This window comes from Sceloporus occidentalis, unplaced genomic scaffold, assembly GCF_023333645.1.
Source record: "Sceloporus occidentalis isolate IW3139 unplaced genomic scaffold, rSceOcc1.0.p SCAF_3, whole genome shotgun sequence".
In the NCBI taxonomy this organism is placed as follows: Eukaryota; Metazoa; Chordata; class Lepidosauria; order Squamata; family Phrynosomatidae; genus Sceloporus; species Sceloporus occidentalis.
In genome coordinates this window covers 161,741,898-161,769,254 of record NW_028316983.1, presented here as the reverse complement: position 1 = coordinate 161,769,254, position 27,357 = coordinate 161,741,898, and the positions used below count along the sequence as shown (strand labels likewise).

General features: G+C 39.1%; 1 protein-coding gene across 1 annotated transcript in view; it reads left to right on the top strand.

The window, feature by feature from the left end:
- The window catches only part of F13A1 (coagulation factor XIII A chain), a 110,136-nt gene that overhangs the window by 16,716 nt on the left and 66,063 nt on the right, over positions 1-27,357 (top strand). Inside the window, exons 3-5 of the mRNA XM_089516681.1 lie at positions 9,367-9,555; positions 23,351-23,602; positions 26,117-26,235. Of these exons, the coding sequence (XP_089372807.1) occupies positions 9,367-9,555; positions 23,351-23,602; positions 26,117-26,235 (560 nt within the window). The remainder of the gene's footprint in view (positions 1-9,366; positions 9,556-23,350; positions 23,603-26,116; positions 26,236-27,357) is intronic.

Below are 27,357 nucleotides of genomic sequence, written 5' to 3'. Positions count from 1 at the left end.
AAGGTCAGCCAGGGGGTTTCCATGGCTGAGCGGGGATAGAAACCCTGCTTGCAGGAATAACTGGTTGGAAAATGGAAAATTCTAACCAATACATTGAGGATGAATATAATTGTACCTTGGTCCTTTCTCTTATGGGATCATACTGAGAGACCTGAATGAATGGTAAAAAATAATTGATTTTCAGAAGAAACCCTAATTCATATCTGATGCACCTCCTTGCAGCCACGGGGTTTCCCTGTGGAAAAAAATGGATCAAGCTCGCTCACAGTGACCTGCTTTTGAATTGCAGGGTCAGTTGGCTAATTAGTTCAGAAGCAATTGTTTATTGAAAAATGCCCACAGAACTGCTCCTGCATTATTCTGAAACTCATACACAGAGGAAGGCAGACTAGTTGTTAACATCGTGAGGGTACATGCAGGGCCGGCTCTAGGTATTTGGCCACCCTAGGTGAGAAATATTTTGGCATCCGCTGTCGCCCCCCCCCCCCTCAGGGCAAGGCAGATGGCGGTGAGAGGAAAGGGGGCCGTTGACCTTGCAGTTACATTCAAGAAGCATGCAGAAGGTGGATGATGTACCATGTGACTATACCACGGACACAGGGGGGGCACACATTTATGTTTTGGTCATTGTACGTCGCTTGCTGAAATGAGTTTTCACTTTAATATTGTTTAATTATGTAAAAAAATATACAAAAAAGCCACCAAGCCGCCCCTAAATTTTGCTGCCCTAGGCAGTTGCCTAGTTTGCCTATATGGATGAGCTGGCCCTGGGTACATGTAGAAAGTGCTCGAATGCTATAGTGATCAGTGTGGGATGTAAAACAGACAGAAGCTTTTGTGGTTGATTTGCAGTGTAGTGAAGCATTGGGAACCATAGATCACGTCTGAGGGATTTATTTCCACTACCGATATAACTCAAAATCAGTCCAGCCCCTTGGGTAGTTCCTTTAAAAGTGGGGAGGATTCATAAATATTTATCATCATCATCATCATTATCATCACCCCACTGATCTAGGATCCACCAGCTACCACTGATCAGAAGTGATATATCTGTTGTGCCATTCTGGTTCTTACTTGTTCAAGCCACCCACAAATCCTTGTATTACAACAATGACCATTTGCAACAATATTGCTGGAAAAATCCATTCCTTCCCTGCAGTGATGACACTAGGGTTGGTGTCACCCGATGCAATAACATATGATATCACCCGCCATTGACCTTCTACCATGAACACACCATATGGAATCCTTAGTAATGTTTTTGTACTAAAGTTATTTATAAATCATAATTCCCATATATCACACTGAATGTAATGGTAATAGTTGCGGCCTAAACAACTGGCAAAATTAAAATTATACCTTTAAATTACAATCATCATCTGCATGGCCCAAATGTATTAACATATGCATATTTTCGTGTGGTTAAAGTGAAAATTTGGTGAAATGTGATGTATTTGAAGAAAATTTTAAAAGAATAAAAAATTTAATTAATTTTTAAATATCTTTGAAAAAATTAAAAACTTGAAATTTTAATTTAAAAATTCTGAGGAGTCTCCTTTCTCCACTTGCTGAGCCTCATCATATTTACACCATTTCTTACAAAATTTTAAATGGAAACAGGTCACAGGCTGTTTCTGCCAGACTGCATATTTTATGAAGAGCAGTGGTGTCACCTGGTGCAGTCCGCACTCCCCGCACCCCAGAAGTGGTTCCACTGATTCCCAGTTCCTGTAAGGATTGCAAATAAGTTCAGAGGCCAAGGAAATCTGGAGGTTATTGTCCCTGCAAATCAAAAGGTTCTGAGGCTCCCTGACATTGCTGCTTAAACATCAAATGAGCACTTGGGAAGGGTCTTTGGGGGACTTCAGGACTTCAAGAGAAATGGTTAAGCTCTTGCCATGTGTGCTGTGATCCAGACAGAGGAAGGTTTTGTAGAAGGGATTTTGGTTCACAGCCCGGTCTCTTAGCCAGTGTGCCACAGTCATCTCATCCAGTGGGTAGAATGACTTTATGTACAGTCCTGTACTAGACCTCCTGCCTTTAATGCAGTTCAGATTTTGTCATTTCCAAAGGACTAGATGGCAAGTGAAGGAAAATACCTTTAGCTGAGCCCCTGGGCAGCTGCTTCCAGTTAGAGTAGACCATTCTGGGCTAGAAAGCCAAGGGTGCATCCATACTGCAGAAATAAAGCAGTTTGACACTACTTTAACTGTCCTGGCACCATCCTGTGGAATCCTGGGATTTGTAATTTGGTCAAGCACTTGAGCTTTCTGACAGACCATGCTGAATACTTTATCAAACTACAAATCCCAGGATTCCATAGGATGGAGCCAGGACACTTAAAGTGGTGTCAAACTGCTTTATTTCTGCAGTATGGCAATAGGTTAAATGGTTTGACCTGGTATATAGGACTTTTCCTGTGTCATCTCCTTCACACCTGAGCAACACACCCTGAGCACACACAAGTAAAGGATTATACTAGATATTAAATGGAATGTATAGTCTTTATTATTAACCCATTTTCTCTCCCATATTGGGATTTCCTGGGTACATCTCCCATTATTCAGACTTCAGAATTAAGTCTGTGTTTAACTTCCAGTGACCAATCACAAGATGTAACATACTAATTGCAAGATACAGAGTTGAGGGAAATCACCTCTTATGACAAACAGATATATTTCACCACTTGAAGATACAGCTCCTTTTAAAATGTGCTAAACATATTGACTCATTTGATCCTTATTCCTGAGTAAGTATGCACTTGGTGCAGCCTTTGTGTCAGAGAATTTTTTTAAAAAACAAAGACAAAAATCTGAGAGCCTTGCTTGGGATAACTGGGGATGTCTGTGCCTTAGGAAAAGCAGAGGCTTCTCTCTCTGAATATCTGATGCATGATCCAGGCAAGAGAACAAAGTTCAACTTGTACTTTAGCAGTGGGGAAATTATAAACTGGGAATGCATTTTATGAAGCTGAAACCACCTTGCAAGCAACACGCCTTTATTACAATGATACTATATGATGCATCCTCCGAGAGCAAGCTGTATGATTTTCTCTCATCCACCCAAGGACAAGCCTTATTAAAGCATTCCTGTAATGGCTGGTGGCGTATGGTCCAGTATATTTTCTTAGGGCAATCATGGGGCTCTTTGCTTTGACATTACAATAAGGGCGCTCAGCTGTTGAATTAAATTTTAATTTGGAGGTAGTGGGATTGCCTCCGGGAAGCATTATGTGCCTTCAAAGAACCTGCATCATTGATGAGGCCTCATTTACGTCCCTTAAGGTCAGAAGTCATGTGTTCAGGAGTCAGGGATGGGAAATTCTAATGACTTGAGCCAAGAAGGGCTTGCGATAATAAGAGCTATTAAAGTATAGCTGTCTGAACGGCTAACGTCTTTACTGTTCTTCCCCTTTGCTATTAGGTACACTCTCACCTCAAAGGGTTTAGATAGTTGTTGTTCCTGTAGAGAACAGCCGTATACTAATAGTGAACTAGTATTCTCTGAGTGCTCATCATATACTAACAATAGATTTGTATCCTTTGAACTCTGTAGCCCAAATGGTACCATTCAAAAACAAGGGGGAGGCATTAGCAGGCTTAGAGGGACCTAAATTTTTGATGAAGTTGAAGAAATCTATGTTGGCAGGAGGACAATAAAGACTGACTGAGCATGCTCAGTGGCAGAGATTGGTGACTGATCGAGGAATAATAGAAAAAGAAGAGGAAATGAGAATACAGAATACAGAAGGGATTGCCAGCACGCTACACATGGCACTTGTGCTCTTTCTTGCACCTCCATAATTCTGCCACTGCCACTAACCATACTGCCAAAATTGCTGACAGAATTGCCCTAATTCCACTCCCCATTCTGTTTATGTTCTGGAAGGAGCATGAATGTCCTTCTTCATAGTACAGCTGTTGTAGTCACCCAGTTTCTGCAACATTAGTAATGGCAGACAGTCATTATACCCTAAATTCTGGCTTGTATTTTAAAAATTAAATAAATATTACTGATCAAGGCCTGTCAAGTGCAGTAATTCCCTGAGCTCAGAAATCCAGGTTTCAGCAGTAAACCTTCAGAAAACTTTCATTCAGTAACTAGAGATGCACTCCAGAGACATTTGTTGTAAGAAATAAACAGCAAGCATTAGCAAAGCATAATTAAAGCATGCACAATTTCAAATCTTTGGCTGACCACCTTCTCATTCATTAGCTTTTCTTTTCCCACACCACTATCTCTTTCATTTCTTCTGCCTTGTTCCCAGGAAAATGATTTTGAGTAGTCTTGATCCAAGTGGAACTCTCTTTCTTCTGCTCCACAAAGGAGTGAGATCACCAATTCTTGGCAATAAACTTCCCATTGCATGTCCCATCATTTCACCTCAGTATGGTATAATATATTAACCCAATTTAACACCAGAAATGTGACTATCCCATTCTAGATTAACACTTCAAACCATGACAGGCGAAATGCCTTACAAAGGGCCCAAACAGACAGGCCAAAATAAAGCTGCCTCAGGTCACTCTGGAGGTATGCTGTTTAAATGTTGCATGCATCCTTCTGGCTTCTTAGGACGTATGTGTAATTTAAACAGCATACCTCCAAAGTGACCTGAACCAGCTTTATGTTGGCCTGTCTGCTAGGGCCCAAAGACTCTGGAATTGGCTTTTCTGGTTTATTTTTTAAAGTCAGAATGCAAGGATACCTTATAAAGCCATAGTTTGTTATTTGTTAGTAACTGGCCATGACCCAATTCTGGAAGGATTTAAATGAGACATCAGTGATGGCCTGATAAAAGAAGATGAGGCAGTTAGTCTGAATGAAAAATTAATAAAGTCAATCTGGTAAAAGGAAAGAAAAAACACTTTTACTATGATTTGGATTTTATTATTGAATATATGCACATAAAAGATAAGCCTGGACTTCCAAAGGCATTCAGGTCTTTCTGGTTGATTATGTAAGGAAATACTTTTGACATTTTAAACTTCTGTACTGTATTTTGATTGTTCACTCGTATTATGGATTGATATATCCTGGGCAGAGCGGTAATTGATATATTATAGTGTAAAAATTGTGTTTTAAAAAAGAAATATCGTGGTTCTTAATGGTATAGTGTAGGGTGGAGAGGGCAATGTGTCTCTTCCCAAAAACACCACAGAATTGTCCACCCCACAACAAACTATCCAAGAAGAAGATGTAGCTGGTTGGCTGAAATTCTAAATGGGAGCACATTCTACTGCAGTGTTTTGTTATAGGTCTTGCTTGTCACTTCCAAATCTAGATGTGTGTCTTGTGGGGATTTTAAGTAGTAACATGGCTAGGCTTGGTATTGCTACATAAAAGTACAAGGTGCTGCCTTATACTGAGTGACATGATCTACATAAAATGATGATTTTTAAAAATTTGTTGACCCTTTTTGGTAGCAGGTTCCTTATCTGTCAAGTCTTTTTCTGAATTTCTGCTGGAGAACTTTTAACTAAAGATACTATAGCTCAGATTTATATATATTTATACATGCACTCAGCTCATTTATTTATTTTTTGCTGAGCATTATAAAAATTACAGAACAAAATCAAGAAGCCCTGAAAGAATAACATAGGAAGAATACTAGAACTGGGTCAGATGCTGAGCATAGGAAGTTTTCAGGTTTGTCATCAGGACAGTGTTTTAATATGGAATATGCTGTCTTGAAGTGTGGTGGAGTCTTGCTTTTTGGACATTTTAAAACAAAGGTTGGATGGCTATATGTCAGGAGTGGTTTGATTGTGTGTTACTGCATGGCAGGGGTTTGGACTGAATGGCCCTTGTGGTCTCTTCCAACTCTATGATTCTATGATTCTATATACAGTGTGCCCTTACCTTACGTGGGGGATCCATTCTGGACTCCCCCGCATAAAGCAAATACCGCCTATGCTCGAGCCCCATTTAAATGAATGGGGCTCATGCATGCAGCAGTGCAGCGGCGCTGCGATGCACACATACCATGGGCACACACCCCATTCATCCCTATGGGATGAGCCACCCCTTCTCCCCATGCAGCTTTCAGGATATGCTGAAAGCCACGTAAAGTGCGCCTGAATATGACGTGGGCGCACTGTATGCTAGACCAGAAGACACACATCTTCCCATCTGTTCCTATCTGTTCCCTTGAGGAAATACTCAGAAACCTTGTTGTGCTTTGGTGTAGTTGGTGACTACTTGGGAGCAGGGCCTTTTCAGTAGTAGCCCTCAATTAGACAAAACCTCCCTCAGAGTGGCCCACTTCATGGTTATTCCATTATCTTTTAAGTCCCAGGCAAATGACTTTTATAACATTTAGCAGGCATTTTAATCCTCTGTAATCTGCTTTTTAAAAGTAACTTTTATGATACTTTAGCCTTCTTCTAATGTTTGTTTTAGCCATTGGTGCTTGTAATAGATGGCTCACTTTAATGGAGCACTGTATTATTCTGTTGTGTATTTGGGACTTTTATTTTATTGTAACCCTGGTTTGTTAGAGCGCTCTGGTGACTCATCAAATTTCAAATCCCAGGATTCTGTAGAATAAAGATATGGGGTCAGAGCAGGCGACCAGGAAAAAGAAGCTCAATCCTGCTTTTTCTGAAAATGAGTCAAAACCATGCTGTCCGCATGAGCTGCTTCCAAGGCAGGCCAAATACACACAGCCTGATTGCACCATGTGGCATCAAGCTGTACTGCTGGGTAATTTTTTTTTTGTTATCTCTTCACCATACATGCACACCATCATACAAACACATCACCTGCAACCTCCAGGTACCTCCCACGCCTGCCCAGATGCCATCTCATTGCATGGCTGCCCCTTTGATTGGACACATAGTCTCACAGGCAATGCTCTGCCTGTACTGGGTAGCTGTGCATCAGTGTGCAAATGATAGATTAGGAAACCATAATCACGGAAGCCCCCTTCACCCCACCTCACCCCGTGCCTCCTGTTGGACCCAATGTTTTGTGTATTTTGTAATCAAATCCATTGGAGTTGTGGCACTTTAATTTTTTTACTTTGCTGAAGCCCTGCACTCACATTAATGTGTTTATATGCAGGCATAAAGATGTGCATTTTCTGGGCTAAGCCAGAGTACCCTGGCTTCTTTTTGATCTGTGTTTTTTTTAGCCTCTGAGTGCAGCTTCATTTCAATTTCTACCCTCTTTGGAGGCATGTGTCATATAAACTCCCTGCCTTCAAAGCATCTGGAGGCCACTTTATTTTGCCTGTCTGTTTCGCTGCTAAATTAGTTAGTGTTGTCAATCTGCTTTATTTCATTGATGTTGTTGTGTGCCTTCAAGTCATTTCCGACATGGCAACCCTAAGATGAACCTATGACAGGATATACCTGGAGAAAAAGTGGAATATAAATAAATATAATAATAAATACTCCATTTTGAATACTGCTAATTCAAAATTAGAATTGGCACCCATTAAACCAGAGGCTTCTTTAGCCAGTGTATCAGTCTACATCCAGAATAATAAACAAAACAGCATGCTTCTACCCCAGTGCTATATTTGCTGCCGAATTGAAAACAGATACCAAAAAGAAGCCAGTTACATCATGGGCTAAACTTGAAACACCCTGGGAGAGAACTCCAAAGAGAACTGAATGTGCATCCTTCCAAACCACATATACAGATGCAATGTCCCTTTGAACAGGGGCTTGGAAGATAGTGACAAATATGATAATGCTATCTATTAAGTCCTGTTTCTCAATATTAATAATCAAAGAATTTGTAATACAGACTGCAGGACACTGTGGGCTGCTGAAGTTCTTGTGTTATTCTGGTGTTTCAGTGATATACATGATCCAAACTACCCAATGAGTCTCCCCACTGTTTCTCAAATGGGAGCCAGGATATGGCGCTATTGAAAAATTTTGATTCTTGCTATATGTTGCCATTCTTCAATTTGTATTGAATATAGGAGGGAGAGGGAACTTTAGATGTAGATCTATGCACATTTATCTGGAGAAGCAGCCTTTTTCTATTTGTACAGTGTAGATGCACCCTAAGAAGGGCCTAAGAAGGATGATTTTAATCACCAGTTAGTTTCATACAGAAAGCACCCAAGTCATAAAGATTTTTTAAAAAGCACTTTGAATTGTACTTAGAGATGAAGCATATTTCACTAAACTACAGATGTAAAAAACTTGGCAAGGAGAACTCAAAAAAATTCAGGGGGATGGGATTTTTTCCCCTGGCACACTATTTTGACAGAAAAAAATGGGCAAAAGTGGATTGTGGAATATTTCCTTTCAGAATTATGAATGAAATGTGCAAGACAGGGTGTGCACATTATTTCTAAAAAAATCTGTACCAAGAAGACTTTTGTGTAAGACTTTGTACAGCAGTGCTGATTGAAGTGGTGGTCCATAGAGCTGTGCAGTTGCACAAACAACCAGCTGCCAATCTGTGGTGATTTAGAAGGAAAGAAAAAAAAACAGTTGTCACCTATAGGCACAAGTATGGTACTGGACTTTGCTGCATTCAGGGGCAAGTGCTAGTTCTCCTCATCAGATAGCCTAATATAAAGTATCAGATCATTATAATTCCTGGTCCGCATTTCCTTTCCTCAGTTCATTTTATGGAAATGAATACTTTGGGTCTACACAGCACTATGAAAGACTAGAGGACACAGAGTTTCTTTATTTCAATCATGTTGATGGTTTCTTTTCTTCTTGCTAATGTTTGGGTCTCATAAAATCATGAAACTAACTAGATTCCTTACAGTAAGGAGAAGAATTTTTTGATAAATATATATATATTTCCTTTACCATAACAACAACAGCAACAACAACAACAACAACAACAACAACAAAACACATTCTTACCACTGGTTAGAAGGAAAAAAAGGAGCCTTCTCTGCTAGGAGTGCTGGTGCCTCAGAAAACTACAAATCCCAGAATTCTGTAGAATGGCACCAAATGCAAGTGATGTTAAATTGCACTATTTCTACAATGTAAATGCACCCTCAGTTGTGCTGCCTTCTTGAGTGAATGGTGGGTAGTGATTGAAGGCAGGGTCTTTTTGGTGGGACATCTTTGAGAATATTTCACCTAGGAAGTATGACTGACAAATCTTTCTTATGTGCATGTCACGTTTCCAAGCTATTTAGATCATATACATTTCCTTTCTAGCACAGGTGTTAATACTAGAAGCCTAGTGTTTTACTGTTTTAAGATTCATATTTTTGGATTTTAGTTTCCTTTTTAAAACAAAAATGTTGGCTTCCATGGATGTTCTTTGAGTAACACTTGTTAAGATAACTAAAGTTAAGCCAAAATAATTAATTGTGGGGATATGGTACATAAGCAGCTAAAATATAATGTTTTCTATCTCTTTGTGCCCCTGAAGATGTTCTGGAAGTCCAGGAAGTCCATATGTTCAATCGTGAACATGAAATCAATAAACGGCAGCACCATACAGACAAATACGACAACCTCAAGCTGATTGTGCGCCGAGGCCAGTCATTCCATATCCAGCTTTCATTCAACCGCCCATACAATCCAGAAAAGGACCAATTTTGGATTGAATATCTTATAGGTAAGTTTCAACATGGTGGCCATTTCTGTTGTCATTACCATCATCACTTCCTCTACTGACTAAGCTCCATCTGCAGAATGAGTAGAGGAAGGACATATTATATAAAAAATTTTCTTTTTTTAAAATAAATTTTATTATATTAAAAACCCAAAACAAAAGACATACAATAGAAGAATAAAAATCTTATATGCAAAATATACTCCAATATCTAAATATGACTATTCTAAACAGTATATTTTCTCTCCTTCACGACTTCCTTAGATACTGAGCAAGTTCTAACATTGTCTATTTCTTTTCCTACTGAACCCTATTTCATCATCATACTCTTCCGTGATTCCTTCAGATCTTCTTAACTAAATATGTTATTTCATATCCCTCCGTATTAACGACTACTCCTTTCCCCTGTTTTAACATATATTTATAAGCACATAATATAATTCTCTTTTCTAAGCTTTGTATGCATGCAGTTGATATCAGCATTCTTGTTTATAATCATAAAATAATAGAAAATAATCTAATAATAATCAAGAGGTGTTATTATATAACAAAAAAATAACTACATTTACAAAAAATGACCTAAAAATGTATTTATCACACCTAAACAAACATTCCTATTTTATCCTATGAACCTTCTATGACATTATACATCTTGTCTTCCTTTAAATTACTCAAATATATTTTCCACACATTCCATTCTTCGTCAAATTCTTCCAAAGGTCTATCTTTTACCAGTTGTGTCAATTTTTCCATCTCATAAATCTCTATCAACGTCCATCTCCAGTCCTCGATTCCTGGGCAGGTTTCTTTTTTCCAATTCTTGGTGAATATCTTCCTGGCCATGATTAGGGCAAGCAGTATGACTTGTTCATGTTTTTTTTTTATGCTCTAGGTCTTCCGTCATATTTAAGAGATAGAACTTAACAGTCGGTCTTCCCTTTAATCCAAATTTTTTTTTCATTTCTGTGTGTATAGTTTTCCAAAATTTCTTTACTATAGGACAATTCCACCACATATGTAGGTAGGTGTCAGCGCAACTGCTGGGGTCCAACAACCATTATCAGCAACTCAAACGAGTCCTGGGGTTAAATCAGACCCTTGTAGCAGAGCTGGCAATTTCCAGAAGCCGAAGCGTGGCTCCAAAGTCCAATTGGGGTGACAGCAACTGGATGTCTTCCAGGAACTGCAGCAATGCAGGAACCTCTGGGGACACACAGCAAACCGATGCTGTAGCTTCTTCTGATAAACCACCAGAGAAACAAAGTCCCTAAAGTGCTCTTTATTCACAGTGCTATAATACAAATCCAGATCTCTTAAACTCCAAAACATACCAATCCAACTCCTTCTACAAACCCACATCACACCCTTGCAACCCCTGGGCTTATATAGTCTCCAGACCATGTGGTCTCCCAAACCCAGTGAGTTCAGGTGTGTAGCCATGTCATGTGTCTCCTGTGCAATCTAGACACATGGTTTCATCATCCATGGCTACGTGCACTTGGGCACTGAAGTGTCCTTGAGCCAATGAGCTTCAGCTGAGCTTGATCAGCCTTGCCACTCTGCTGAATGCTCATGGCCAAACACACACACATCAAGCATTTCCCTGTGTGCTGTGTTTTTAACTCTTCAAATCCCTGACAGTAGGTTCCTACCTCTTTATTGCATTTCCAGCAATATTATATTATATTATATTATATAGATTTTAAGTTAGACATTATAGGAAATCCCCAAAGTTTTGCTTTACAAAGAAAAGGTAAAGCAAAATAATGACAACAAAAATCCTTCATCTATTTGTTGTTATTTGCTGTCAAGTGGGGTTCAACTTGTGGTTATCATATGAAAAAAAAGATCTCCAAGATACCCTATCATTAACAGCCCCACTAACATCTTGCAACTGCCTTTTCCTTAATTGAATGAATACAAGTGTAATGTGGTCCTCCTTTTCTCCTACTGCTTTCAAACTTCGCTGAATGCTATCATTCTTATGAGTCTTATTGTCTCGTAATATGTCCAAAGTATGACAGCCTTATTTTAGTCACCCTGGCTTCTAGTGAAAGTTTGGGTTTGATTTCTTCTAGGATCCATTTATTGGTCATTTTTGAACTCATGGTATCTGTAGAACACTCATGCAGAATCACATTTCAAAGGAGTTATAGGAAGGATCTTGTAAGCTTTCTTCACTGTCCATGTAAATCCAACCGCCTCCACTTGCCTCCGTTGGCAAGAGTACAGTACCTGCATACAAAGTCAGGTATAGCAAAACATGAGGCTATTGGCAGCTGGGGGCTTCCATGTCAGTAGAATGATGTGTTTGGTGAGAACAAGGGAGAGGCCTTTTTGATGATTGCTCCCAGACTTTTCAAATCCTTTTCTAGGGAGGCCAGGATAGTCCCATCCTTGCTGTCCTTCTATCAGCAAGTTAAAACATTGTTGCGTTATCAGGATTTTAAAAACTGACTGATGTAATTACATTTACTTGTTGCTTCTAAAACTTAACTGGTGGTTTAATGCTATGCTGTAATGTTTTTAAGGTCTTTTAATGAATTTTAGGTTTTTTTAATGTTTTAACTTTATAAATTGTTTAATCACTTTTATATTTACTTTTACTGATTACTTTGGTTTAGTTTTAATCTGTATGGTTTTAACATATGCTGTGAGTTACCTTCAGCCCCATTATTGGAAGAAATGCAGGATACATAAATAAATAACAACTCTCAAAGCCCTTTCCCAAAATAGTTCAGCACCTTGGATAGCCCCCATTAATTATTTGTCTAAAACCCAGACCAGATTCATTGTCCTGCTGGTAATGATAGCAGCCACTGCCACTATTTTAGGCGATGTTTGGCCACCAAACAGAAAGCATACAGCGTGAGTTCCAGAACTATGAACAGTGCAAACTGAAGATGTTAAGATCTTGTGAAACGTTTTCTTATGAAAAGAAAAAAAGAAGAAGAAAAAACTTAAGAGAAAGAAAACAGAGCTTTGAAAGCCTCTTTTTTGAATTACAGCTGTGCAGCCAAAAGGGGACATCTGAAAGTTTTTGTCCAGAAAAGTAACTTTTTCAGAATTCTGCTCTGAACATGGAGATTCCATTTAACTATCTTGGGTAATGACCATTTATGGGCCTATTCCCCACCATCTGGTCTGGTTGTTTCTAAAAAGCCATCTAAGCTAGTGGCCAGATCTTATGGAACTAATTATTTCAAATTTATGATCCATTGTGTAAGGAAATGATTTCCTTTGCCTGCCTCAAACTTGCCACATATTAAACTGATCAGTCTTTGATTACTCAACATTTGACTTGTGGCCGTATTGGGGGGGAGTATCTGTTGAATAAAAGAGAAGCATTATGTTGAATAAAAATTGGCGCTGAAAAACATGAAGGCGCTGTGTGCAGTGATTTGACTGCAATCGCTATTTTGTCCAGGCAGTCATCACTCGGTGTTACACTGATAAAATGTAACAAAAATTTGCATTCTGGCTCTGTTCCTGGTAAAAATGGCAGTTTGTTTCTAATCAGTGTCAGTTTTGTAAAAATACAAAAGTGCCCCCAAATTCCCCTCAGTAAACCACCAGTTAAGTTTTAGAAGCAACAAGTAAATGTAATTACATGTACTAAGAGGTAATGATAATTGAAGTCATTATTTTATTTCCCAAAAACAATATTACTGTGCCTTGTTGTTTGTGTATGTGCCTTCAAGTCACTTGTTGACTTATGGCTCATGACTTTCACAAGGTTTCCTATGTTACCCCCAAGCGATGATACTTATTCTTGGTTTCCTATGTTAAGCAAGCTATAATACTTATTCTTGGAGAAAAAAATTACAAATTTGTGAATGTTTGGTACCTGAATGTACTCATTTATTAATACGTTGTATCATAAAATGTGCACTTTTAAACACTTTGGTATGTTTTTTGACTTGAGAACTGCATCAACAAATTTTGGAAAAATGTAAAATATGTAAAATATGTTTTGGAGAAATGTAAATTATGAAGGATAATTATATTTCAAATTTGTCCATTAGCCCGAGAGATAGAGGTCTGGTCAGTTTGAATCTGAATTCACAAAGATCTAAGTTCTTCAAGAATTTTTAGTTCCTGAGTCAGTATGACTGCCCCATATCTGGTATATCAAGTTTGTGGTAAATCAGCTATTCACTCTAAATGAGTTACTGATGCTAATTTTTCTTCCCTGCCATCTCCCCTACTGTTATAAACTCCCTGAGAATTGGTTTTGAATTGACATTTAATTTATCTTCCTGGGAACTGGCTGCATTTTTGCATTTGTATTATCGATTTCCTTCCTTTCTATTGCTGCATAATAATCATGTAGCCATTTATTAAATCTGCTGTTTATAAAATAGAAAGCGTTTAGCTTTTACATTTATACCCAGCGAAAAGATGTGCTGTTTTCAGATTTTCTTTTCTATCTATTCTTGTGAGAATTAGAGAGGGAGGGAGTCCATGTCTTTGGGGAAAGCAAACAGGCATCCTTAGGTGTAGAGTAGTATGTGTGTATGTGTCTTCAAGTCGCCTGTCAACTTATGAATTTTTAATAGGATTTTCTTAGGCAAAGAAAACACAGAGGTGTTTTTGCCAGTTCCTTCCTCTGAAATATAGTCTACAGCACCCAGTATTTGCTGGCAGTGTCCCATCTAAGTACTAACCAGGGTTAGTGCCTTTAGAGTATTTAGGGCAATCTAGGGTAGTATACAGAGGCATACATCTCTGAGTTTCATGTTCTACTTCTCTCTTGATTCATAAAAGGAGCAACATAAAACATTTTGTTGACTGGGGCAGAACAGAAATGGTGCCCCCTCCAATAAGGTGCATAGTAGCCAATGCCAACTATGGAGCTCTACAGATGGGTGGCATGCAGCTGCCCCTTTACTGGCCGGATTTGGGCCGTGGCAACCTCATGCCTCAGCCCTGATCTGGCCTCTGGAGAGCACAAAAAGGAGCCACAAAAAGCAGCTCCTTTTTGCACTCTCCAAGGGACGCCCTTTTGTGTAGATGCATCGCTGGAGTTGCACCATGATGGTGCATGCCATGTAGACTGGCTTACACCAATATGGTGCCCTGGGGCAGAGTTAGGGTGTCCAGTGTGCGGATGCTGCACCCTAACTCTGCCCACAGTCTGGCACAAAATGCTGGTCTGTATAGGGCCCAAATTAATTTGACTCAAAACCACAAACTTTACCCTATCCTCAATAGTCAAAGTGCAATAACACCACAGCAGCCTCAGTCTGTCTAATGGTAGAGCATGCATATCAGTGTGGGTTTCACACCCCCCCCCCCCCGAAATTCCTAGTGTGTCTTTCTTATCTCTTCAAATCCTAGAATTATGGACTACAATTCTGGCTCTTATTGACAGACTGAGACTTTAAAAATATCTTTACTGATTGTTTAAAAGGGGAATTTCGGCAAGTTTTGCTTGCTCCCTGGTTGCATGAGAAACATCACCTGATGAAATTCCCTTTTCTACACAACTATTAAAGGGACAAGCACTCTCCACATTTCAGTCTAGCAACCTTTGTGTGCAACATGAGAAAATTCATCTGTTGGTGAAATCAGCTGCCAAGATGATGTGATGGGAAAGTAGCAGGCAGAAGAGGAGTTAAACACAGAAAACTGCAATATACTGAGACAGATTTTGTTGGCCTACAAAAATGATTTCTTCTTTGGGATAATGAATGTACAACGAAGCCACATTTCAAACTTAATATAATGACTGCCACTTCGTTGGTGTAAGAAATAATGGTTTTTAGTTATTTTTACTAGTGATCTGTAAGAATATATTTATAGTCATTTTGATAGGATTTTAAAATCTTTTATTTATATTAATCTTTAAAAGTTTTTCCATCAAAGAAGTAACAGAAAGTAATGAGCCTTGTAACAAGTAATGTAGCAAGTTACTTGTTTTCATATTGCAACAAGTAAAGGCAGTGTGTTACTATAATGAAGAATAGAATTACTTTTATAAAAGTTACTTCCAACCTCTGTCTGCATTTGTAGTCTCTATTAGATAAAGCAACAATTAGACATCCTTATTGAAACAAGGAGTTTGTCTAATAATGGCTTATTTGAGAGATAATTAAACATTGTCTGCTAATGCAATCTTCCGTCTCACTTTTAATGTAATTGTTATTTGTTGGACAATAAATTTGTTGATTTTCTATATAAATTTGTTGATTTTACACACACACACACACACACACACAGAGAGAGAGAGAGAGAGAGAGAGAGAGAGAGAGAGTGTCTTGTGTTAGTGCATAGCTATAAATCTTAAGAGCTATTTAACTTCAGACAAAATGGCTTCATAAAAGCCATATATATCAGTCAGGTCTCTAAACAATTTTGTTGTATGTCAATTGACCAATATGCATCAAAGCATCCATAAAAGATTACTGGAATTCATGGTCATAGTTATGAATACATAACCTAGAATTACACATTTGTTAACTGGTTCATATTCACAATCCCTATGTACTCAGTAATGCAGTGATGTAAGAAATATGTAACAGTCATCAGAAGTCCCCCAGTCATGACTCACCTGGCAGCAGGCACTGCAAGTGGTAGAGGTTGATTGGGGTGCAGCGGACTGATATACCCATTTCCCCTCCTGCCAGTGATGTCCTACTAGTGATCTCTAGTGCAGGGAGAAATAGTTTACAAGGATCCTGCTTCAGATTGCTGTACTAGAGATCAATGTAGAGAGGGAGATGGACATTTCAGTTTACTGATCAACAGGAGAACAGACTGTTGTCCCTCACAATGGCTGATACCCAGTAAATCAGTATAGGGAGAGGGAGTCAGACTAAGGGATGCTACTTAGTTAGGTTAAGGTGCTTTCAGACGCCCCTCACACCTCGCATGTGACGAGGGCGTCAAAATGGTGGTGCCCTGTACATATGGGCACTGCCATTTTGACCTGATGGACGCCTAGCGTCCACACATCTCAGTGCCTTTATGATGCCACAAGTGTTTTATTGGCGCCTTGCGACATCACAATGGAGCCGCAAAAAGAACCCACTTTTTGTAGGTTCTTTTTGCTGCGCAAGGGAGCCGCACGGTTTGTCTGCTGTGGCTCCCTTGCACAGCAAACTAGGGCGGTGGCAGACCTGTATCCTGCCACAGTAACTTAAAAGGCCTGAACAGACAAGCCAAAATAAAGCTGCTTTGGGTCAGTTTGGAGGTATCCTGTTTAAATTACACATGTGTCTTAAGAGGCCAGAAGCTGCACCAAAGCTACGCTCTAGTCCTTAGGACTGGAGCATGGCTTTAGCACAGCTTCCACCCTCTTAGGATGCATGCAGTATTTAAACAGCATACCTCCAAACTGACCTGAAGCAGCTTTATTTTGGCCTGTCTGTTTGGGCCCTAACTAAGCAGCTGGTCTCAAATCACGGCTGACCTTTTAAAGCTATTTCACCTTTTTGTAGCTTCCATGATCCTGCAAGTTCAAGGATTTTTGGACTGGGATAAGAGTAGTGGTTACTTTTTTCTTTTTCTTCACAGTAATAGCCACTGTTGCTCAGAACTTACAAAATTTACCTTCTGGACTGCAACTCCTAGAAATCCTAACTCAGTATCGGAAACTTAATATTCTAAAAACTCACCATGATCTTTGCTACTGCTCAGTGATACTACAGCTGTAACCCAAGCCCTGTGGAAGTTGGAACAATGGTAAAGGGCAGTGTAACTTGTGGCCAGAGCTTGGAAAGTTATTTTCTAAAAGTAATTCATCCCCACTTATTAAAATATCTGAAAAGTAGCTGCAGTTCTTTGTAACATGCTGAATTACTTGTTGTCTTTTTCCTTGAGTTTTTTGTTTTGTTTTGTTTCTTTAGGCTATTTTTGTTTTCCTTTCTGCTACAAAACTCAAGCATTGATCAGAGAATGCCATAAAATTTGAAAAATTCTTATCAAACTGTCCTTAAAACAACTTTTGGAAGTACAATGAACTGAATGAAATTCTCACCCATCCCTACTGTTTCATTTAACAAATGTTTGATTACTCAATAAGTTTGGGGATTTTTGTAGAAAATGTAATGTATTTCTGTTTGAATCTTTCTATGTATGTATATTTAAATGTCAGGTATAAATGAAGATTACAATGCTCACTGAAGCAATGTTTGGAGGGGCACTGTAAATGAGCATTGTGGTTGTGCACATGGTTACCAGTCCATAAAAAGAACTCTATACATATCTTCTGAACTAGATTGGGAAGGATGACAGCATTGTGCTAAAAGCTCACATATTTGTTTTTCCTAGCTTAACAGCTGCCATGCAAAATTTCTGGAATGTTATGTGTTGAACTGATTTTAGGAAACTTGGGTCAACAGTTGTAAATAATGCTTTCTTCAAACGCTGGGATCTTTCATTGAGAATGGGAACAATATGAAATAACTTGCTAAAGTCAATGTGACCACATTTGTCATATTTTTAAAAATGTAGAAACATTCCTTTGACAGAAACTTGGCATTTGATTAATTATCCACAAAACCATCTTTCCAACAAATGACATGATCAGAAAGCTAGTCTTTGGGTTTTTTTTAGAAATTGTCACAATGAACAAGATTTAGTTGAGAAAATGAATCATTGTCACTAACTTTTATAAAGACTGAAATGATTATGATCCAGTCAGAACTTTATAAATTTTTCACATATTAGAATGCTGAGCTGTTTTTTGAAACCAAAGTGTAATTGTGTAATAACCTTCAGTGACAAAAATATGTATGCATACACAAGATATCCAACAGTGCATAGGAAATAGAGACAGAAGAGCTGAAGGGTGTCTGTGGAGAGCCAGAGAAGTAAAAAAAATAAAGGAAAAACATTTATCTCACAGTCATTTAAAAACATTAAAGTGTACATTCTCTTATATTCTTACAAGATAAATAATGTGGTTTGAGGGATATACCTAAAAATACGTGTTGTAGAGTCCTCCTAGCAAAGCTCGGAAAAGTTACTTTTCTGGTCTAAATTCCACTGGGACAAAAATGTAATTTTCCCAATCTCTGGCTCATAGGGCTGGAATGTGGATAACTTTGAGTTTTAATTTTACACAGCGTACTGTCTGTTGTTGTTTTTCGCTGTCAAGTTGGTTTCAACTTATGACAGCTGTATGAATGAGAGACCTCCAAGAGTCTTGAGAATCAACAGCCCTGCTCAAGTCTTGCAAACTCTGAGCTGTGGCTTCCTTGATTGAGTCAATCCACCTGTAATGTTGGCTTTCTCTTTTCCTACTTTACCAAGCCTTATTGTCTTTTCCTATTCTATTCTTCTCCATCCCCTGTAGGAGATCCTACTTCTTTGATTCAGTATGTGAAAACTTTCACCAATGAGTCCCAGGTGCTGTAGGCTATATTTCAGATTTAGAGGAAGGAACTGGCAAACCCTATGAAATTCATGAGATCATCATAAATTGACAGGTGACTTGAAGGCACATACAGTTGCCCCCCTGCATTAGTAAGGGTTCATTTTCTGGACATCCCCCCCCCCCCCATGAATACCAAATAGTGTAGGACCTCAAGTCCTATTAGCATTAATGGATGCTGACTTGCATGAACATACTGTATACCTCCATTGACATCAACGGGGCAGGAACATCCATGGATGCTCCAATCCGCCAATGGCTAGCCCACTGACACAGAGGGCCAACTGTACCCACATATATGAAATCTAAAAAGCTACCTTCTAAAAAGCTACCATAACTATTTAATCCCATGTAGTGAATACATCTGTTTACCAGCAGAAAAAGAGAATTGCTGAGATGTGTGTGTGTGTGTGTTTGCACATGTGCACAGATCTTTGTCCAAATGCAACATGTGACTCCTGACACCCAAGACAGCATCACAGGCATCCTTCACTGCTAAAAAGCTTGTGACTTATCAGGCTGGATATTTTAAATACGTATTATTTAGTGCTTGCCTAAAACCTTTACAACCTTCCCATGTAAGCTGGGTTTTGTCAGGCATATGCAAGAATGTATTTCTTTCTGGCTTTCTTTGCTGACTTTACTGTGATTTCTTTCACTGGTGTATCTTTTCTCTCTCCCTTAGGAGTATTTTCTTTACAGCTGTTAGAAAGATTTCTGTGCAAAAAAACTCCACCTACTATTGCTGTGCTACATAATGCTTACACCCATCTGACAAAGCTACCTTAGTCATTTTTCATTCTGTCACAATTATTATATTTCCTGGACATGCCTAGAAGCATGTGTGTTTTATGCTGGGAATGAAGGGTCTATATGGGTAAAAACAAATGAATCACATGGAAGATGTATTAACGTCACAATGTGTAATACCTTCCCCAAAGGCACAAAGATGTCTAAAAGCAAATGAGATTGGTTAAAAGTGGCACCACCACCAAATAATTAAAAGCACAACCCTGCTATGCTTTAATCTGCTGTAGAGAAGAGAACACCTCCTGCATTCAAAATATTACTTTAAAGACTGAAAATGTGAATTTGGCCAAAGCATTCAGAGGGGAACACAGCAACTGCTAAAATGGGAACCAGGCCAGAAGCTGTTGTTTTGAGGCTTGGTGTTCCCTCTACTGGCTGTGTGGAGTAATGTAACCTATTCACCAACCCTTACCTTTCACCAGTGGCACAAAAGAAATGAATTTGTGTATACTGTGCAGGAAGTGCTGTTTCCACCATCCTGTCTTCACCTACATTTCAGAATAATGCCTGCTTCTATAACTAAAACATGGAAATTAGTTAATTCAAGCTTGGCTGGAGTGACTACATGCCGCCTTAAGCTATGTCCAGTTTTGAGTGCCACAATTTGAGAAGTACTGTATATAGTCGACTATAAGTCAACCTCATGTATAAGTTGAGGGCAAGTTTTGGGGCCAAACGTATGGATTTTGATATGACCCGTAATAAGTCGAGGGTAAAACTTAGGGGCATGTAACAAAGGATCTAAAGGATGAAGCAAAGGAAAACAATGCCAAAGAACTTACAGAATTCCACCAGGCATAACTGCTGGTGCTCACACTAAAGATTGGATGGATAAGAGAACAGAGGGAGGTTAGTGCTTCCAGGACAGACAACATTCTTACATTTCACCAGGGGGTAGTTCCTGTTTATAAAAAAATAAGAGTAGATAAGTCGACTAAGTTTTTTGGGGTCAATTTTTTACTTAACTTTCTAGATTTATATATGAGTATATACAGTATATGGGCTTTGTTGTTGTTGCTGTTGTTGTTTTTGTGTGCCTTCAAGTTGTTTCTAGCTCATGGCAACCCTAAAATGAACTTATCATGGGATTTTTTTGGCAAGATTTCTTCAAAGCGGGTTTGCTATTGCCTTCCCTTGAGGGCGAGAGCATGTGACTTGCCCATGGTCATCCAGTGGGTTTCATGGCCAAGCTAGAAATTGAATCCTGGTCTCCAGTTGTAGTCTAACACTCAAACTACTACGCCTTACTGGCTCTTCAGTATATAGGCTAGTAACAGGCAAAATGTGGCCCTCCAGCTGTTGTTGGACTGAAGCTCCCATAAACTCTTATCATTAGATGTTCAGGCTAGGGGCTTCTGAGAACTGCAGTCTAGCAAACTTTGGAAGACTACACGTTTTTCAGTCTTGAATTAAACAAATTGGAAAAGATTCACAGATGTGCCTCAAAGATGATCCAAGCTTTGGAAAATAAGTTCTAGGAGGAAAGTCTGAAAGAAGTGGGTATATTTAGCCTGGATAAAAGAAGAGAGGTGTGGATATGATGACACTCTTCAGATGCCTGAAGGCTTCTTCCATAGAAATGTGGGCAGACTTTATTTTCTGCTGCTTCAGAGGTCAGGCCTGGGCCTAATGGATTTAAGTCACAGGAAAGCAAATCTGGGTTGAACATTAGAGGAAACATCTTGTTGGTAATACAACAGACCTAACTGTAGTAGTTTTGGGGAGGACGAATACAGCAGGCAGCACCAGCCCCCAAAATACAGGGAATTGACCTAAAATTGCAACCAAAAATAACTTACTGTATATACTCATGTATATGCTCCCAAAATATGCAAGCAAGTAAAAGTAACACACATGCAAACACACAATTACACCACACAATAATAGTAAGGTATAGATGTATGGTGTGTGTGTGTATCCATATATGCCATATGCTCCCCAAATCACAGACAGCTCAAACTGTCTTTTGTTCTTCTTGAAGTGTCCCATAAATAGGCAAGCAAGCAAAATGAAACACACATGCTAACACACACCCAATTGCACCACATAATAATAGTATGTAATAGCTGTACAGCTCTCTCTCTCTCTCTCTCTCTCTCTCTCTCTCTCTCTCTCTCTCGCAATATCTCTCTCTCTCTCTCTCTCTCATCATTTTAAGGATACTGGGTTTCTAATCATTTGGGTTCTTTAAGGTTTTCCTTTCCTTTTCGTAATATATGCTCATTAAAAAAACAAACAAAACCAAATGCAATTTGTGAGAAAAAGCTCCACAAATAATTTAAAGAGATATTTCATTGCTGGAAGGATTAACCCTTACATTATCATTTAAATTGTTTGTATGTACAGCGATGTGTAAATCTACAGCACTATATAAATAAAGCATAATAATAATAATAATAATAATAATAATAATCATTAAGGGGAAGAGGGAAGAGAAAAATATTGCTGTGAATTTGGGGATTTGCTATTTTGAAAATACCGGGTGCCTTTCTGAGGGAAACTAGTCAGGAGAATGGGAGCTGTACCTATGAAGAGTGTCTATCATCTGTGCCAGAATTTTCATGTGTCGCCTGTGTAGGCATTAATAAATCAGCAATGTCAAAAGTGGCTCCATAGGCAAAGCTTAGAAGAGATTCTAAATACATCCTTCACCCCTCTCCCAAAATAGGGACGGGTGATATTTCAAATAGTCATGTTCAGCAAATTGATTTTCAAAAATCTTTTGGCATTTCAGTTTCTTTCGTTCTTGGCTTTTCTTCTGGGCTTGGTTTGCTGTTCTGCTGTATCAGAGCTGAAACTCAGCACCTGCTGTAGCAAGAGGAAAGGTCAAGCCTAGCCACAGTTCAAAGAACGATTCTGCATTCAGCTCGCAGATCCAATTGTTAGCAGCCACCAGCCTCTCATCTTGGTTGCCTCTTTAGTGTATCTCTCTACACTTTATTCCCTTTGAAGCACCCTTCTGAAGTGTCCTTTTATTGTATCTTTCCAAATGTCCTATTGATTTGCCTTTTCTTTTCTTTTTTCTTTTCTTTTGAAAGTCTCCTTTCTGCCATGTGGCCCAAATATTCTAGGTTACTTGGACAGTTTCCTGCACTAAATCACCTGAGCTTTAGAAACTAAAATGTAAAATGGAATGGCATGGCCAACCCAAGATTTTATTGGTGACAAATTTAAGCTCCTGATACAATTATCACTGACAAGGTTTGGGTTCTGCAGATATGATTCTGCAGGAGTATCTTTTGCTAAAAAAAGTGAAATAACTCAATCCTTTATTGCATCTTTCTAGGATTTATACTGTCTAGGTTATTCTTACTGGGACAAAACTGGGCTAATAGGACCACAGGAAGGTGCCTTATGCCAGCTTGTTGTTGTCGTGTAGTTTCAAGTCATTCCTGACTTATGGCAACCCTAAGGCAACCCTATCATGGAGTTTTCTTGGTCAGATTTGTTTAGAGGGGGTTTGCTATTGCCTTCCCCTAAGTCTGACAGAGTGTGACTTGCCCAAGACTCACCCAACAAAATACAATTATTCACCTCCTGCCCTCATGCACAGATCAATTGCCCTTTTTCTGTTCTTTCTTTCTTATTTATTTATTTATTTATTTGCAGGGCGATACCCACAGCAAAACAAAGGCACATACATCCAAGTCCCTTTGGTTCAAGAGCTGCAAAGTGGGCAGTGGGGTGCAAAGATCACTCACAGTGGTGGGCACTCAGTAGCCCTAAATATCATGCCAGCTGCAAACTGCGTCGTGGGAAAGTTCCGCATGTACATTGCAGTCTTGACTCCAATTGGCATTCTCAGGACGAGACGAAACCCAGCCACGGATACCTACATACTATTCAACCCCTGGTGCACTGGTAAGGCACATGTGCAGCATGTAGATCTCTTACTTTTGAGGGTGGTGATGAGAACCATGTGACTAGAATAGGCATTACATTATAAAATATGCAATAACTTTGGAAACCCAAATTATTTATTGTTCTGCATACCAGATATGTATTCATTATCCTGGCTGGGCTGTGGCCAGTACTCTCTGGTTGGCAGACCCTGGAAAAGTTACTTATTTGAACAACAATACTTATGGACTTCAGAACTGGGGAAAGTTACTTTTTGGACTCTCAACGGCCATACTGGATGGGGAATTCTGGGAGTTGTGTTCAAAATCATAACTTAGCCATGTTCTGATACAATAACACCCAAAATCTACAAAACAGTAATAACTTTATTGGCCAGTCAGAATGCACAAAATACATGTTGCAAGCTCTCAAAGCTCCACTGGCTTCTTCATCAGGCAAAGATGTTAAAAATCATACAGGAGATTTGTTTTCTCCTATATGATTTTTAATATCTTTGCCTGATGATGAAGCCAGTTCTTGTTGTCCTTCTCTGAACCTGCTCCAATTTGTCTATATCATTCTTAAAATGGGGCTCCCAGGACTGAACACAGTACATTTTGCATAATTAGTTATTCTTTTTGAATAGGTTATACCCATCAATTTATTAATATAATCATGGGAATCATCCCACCAGGTCACCATTATGTCTATGAAGTCATATTTGCCTTCCTGCACTAGGACTTCAAGGTCATCTTGTTTGTTACTCAAACTCTGTGCATTGGTGTCTAGATATCTGAAGCTTTGTTTGTTCTCATCTAGCTGAAATGGAATAAAAGAAAGAGTAGAGTTTTTAAAGAAAATGTCTAGGGCTGGTACAGGAATGATTCTCATTCAAAGAAGAAACTGGAGCCATCCTGGTCACCAGGCCGATGCATGAGTAAACAATGAATGCTCAGCCTCTTTTTCGTGACTGTTCCGCTGCTGTTATTTGCAAGCAAAATCAAAGATCATCAGAATAATCTTCTGGGATGATGGGGGATAACTCACTTCAGTTTCTCATTGGAAATAAATGGTAGTGTAGATATAAAACAGGGCAATTGTGGAAGATTAGGGGACAACATTACCCCCCGGTGCAGACTTGGAAGGCTGATCCCTCTATCATCAAACTCCTCACAAAAAATAAAAACAACATCCCCCATGCCTTCTAGGTATGTGGGATCAGTTCTGCAATGTTTTGGGGTTTCTACAGGCCATTTTACGTCCAGGAGAGTTCTCCTTTTCTTTTCTTTTCTCTTTTTTTGGAACAGGAGGTGACTGGCAGCCTCTTGCTGCTTTAGAAAAAGGTCATTCCTGGGCCTAAAATGGCCCAGGGGCCAAAACATAGTGAAAATCCTTCACATACCCTGGGGGACTTAATGTGGCCCACAATTCCACTCCTGACATGCACCCTTATTTGTGTTTCAAAATAATGATGATGAGCCTGGCTCACTCTGGATACTGTTGGGCAGGAACTCTCAGAATTCTTGCCCATTGGCCATGCTCTCCAGGCTGATGGGAGTTGGAGTTCAACAACATTTGACAGGCCACAGGTTCCCCACTTCTGGCCTAGTAATAGCCAAAAAAAGAACCACCTCTCACAAAGCATGTCTGTTCATCCTTTGGGAATCCATCCTTAATAATCACATCATTTGAATAGCTTGTTAGAAGTTTACCTTACATAAATAAATGGCCATGGTGCCCTTAAACAGTTTTTTTCTCAGTTAAAAAAATAGTTAACTTTTACAACATAAAAAATACAAATGAAAAAGAAATATGACTCAGATACACATATAACACACATAACACAATCCTTCACTAAACTGAAAACCTATTCTAAACTATACCAAATTACATAGTACCCACTCCCCATCCCACCTACACTCTCCCCTTACACAAAACTAAAGCAATAAACTTTAAACACAATCCCCCTTTAAACCAGGAACATAAACTATACTTGATTTCCTGCTTCTCAAGCCTAACACTCAGTATGTATATTCTTTCAACAGAATTATCTCGTTTTTATATTACTTCTGATCTAAATAGTTATAAAAATTTTTGTGAAGCCCAGCACAGGTTTTACCTTTAAATGCTTTGACACTAAGTTGCTCTCCATGATGCTTAAGAAGTTCTGAAATCTATCTTTGATCTGTTACACGGCTGCCTAATTGCATCATGACACTCAGACGTTTCAACCTAGCAATGCAGAATCATAAAATGCTTGATAAGAGATGACATTTTAATCATGCTTTATAGATCCTCTTCAAAATAGTTGGAAGTTGCCACCCCCCCACCACCTTTTTTTAAAATTTGAAATGTGCTTGGTTTCTAGTTACAGGGTATTGTGTGTGGGGAAAATGGATATCCTTTTCGTATGCTAGATGAAAAAAAGACAGACTTTTCCTTATTGTCTTATCATCTAGCATTCTGAAATCCTGACATCTTTTATAAGTATTATGTATGCATTAACACACTTTAATTAACAAAATTCTGATACAGAGGACCCCGTGTTTCTGGATGATGAAAGAGAAAGACAAGAATATGTCCTGAATGACCTTGGGGTTATTTTCTATGGAGACTCTGAAAATATAAGATCCAGGAGCTGGAATTATGGTCAGGTGAGTCATTTTGAATGGAGTGAGTAAACGTTGTGCTGCTTAATTATGCAATTCTGAGGGCTTCTGTAGTAGCAAACAAATATACTAAGGCATTGTGAGGCAATCTTGACATCTTTTTCTCTTGTGCTTTGGTTATAAAGAATTTTAAAGAGTGGGTGCTGGTTGAAATTCTTAGCATAGTTGATCTGGAACTGTCCTGTGAATTCATTATGCAAAATATAAGGGACTCAATGATCCCACCTCCCCCCCCCCCAATTAATCATTCTCCCCCATCCCAGTTAATTTTTCCTTCAGTCCCAAATGTCTAGCATTGCAGTAACTTCAGCTGAATATCCAGAAATAAGGTTTAGGTCTCCAAAGAAGGCAATGTTACCAAGTGAATGAAAACACAGCAAATGTAAGAGATCTGGGTATGAATGATATTCAGTGTTTCATTCTCTGAAATACTAGAAATTTGGTAGATCAAGTAATATTATGAGCCTGATTGATGACATCACAACTCACATTTTTAGTCTTTGTGTACATCAGAATTCTGTTCAGAACATGCAATGACCCCAGACCCACTGTGTAATCCATGCAGCTCCCCCAACATGGTCATTTCCAGGTTGTCAGAGGGCCAAAACACAGTGCAGAAATAATCTACTTTGAAACAGCTTTAATTTAAATAATAATAATAATTGCCCTGGGTCCATGCCAGGGAATTCTGGGAGCTGTAGTTTTGTGAGACATTTAGCCTTCTCTGTCAGAGAGTTCTGGTGCCTTGACAAACTAGAATTCCCAGAATTCCCTAACCTAGCACTGAGCCAGGGCAGTTAAAGCGATCTCAAACTAGACTATTGTTTTTTAAGGATTAGCAGCAAAATGTTCCACTATTTTCTTTTAGATGGACCTGTTACAAGGATGTTACCTGCAGGGATGTCCAAGGGACCCTGGACATCTCTGCTGATGCCTGTCACAGCATGTCCTGCTAAAGAATAGTTGGACAAAGCTCCACTGATTCTCTCACAACCTAGACATTGCCATTGCCACATGGTTTTCAAGAAGAGTTGAGGGAAGTAGCAACAGGAGATGTAGTTGCAGTAGACACATAGTTCTCCCAGTGGGGAATCTTGGCCATGGATC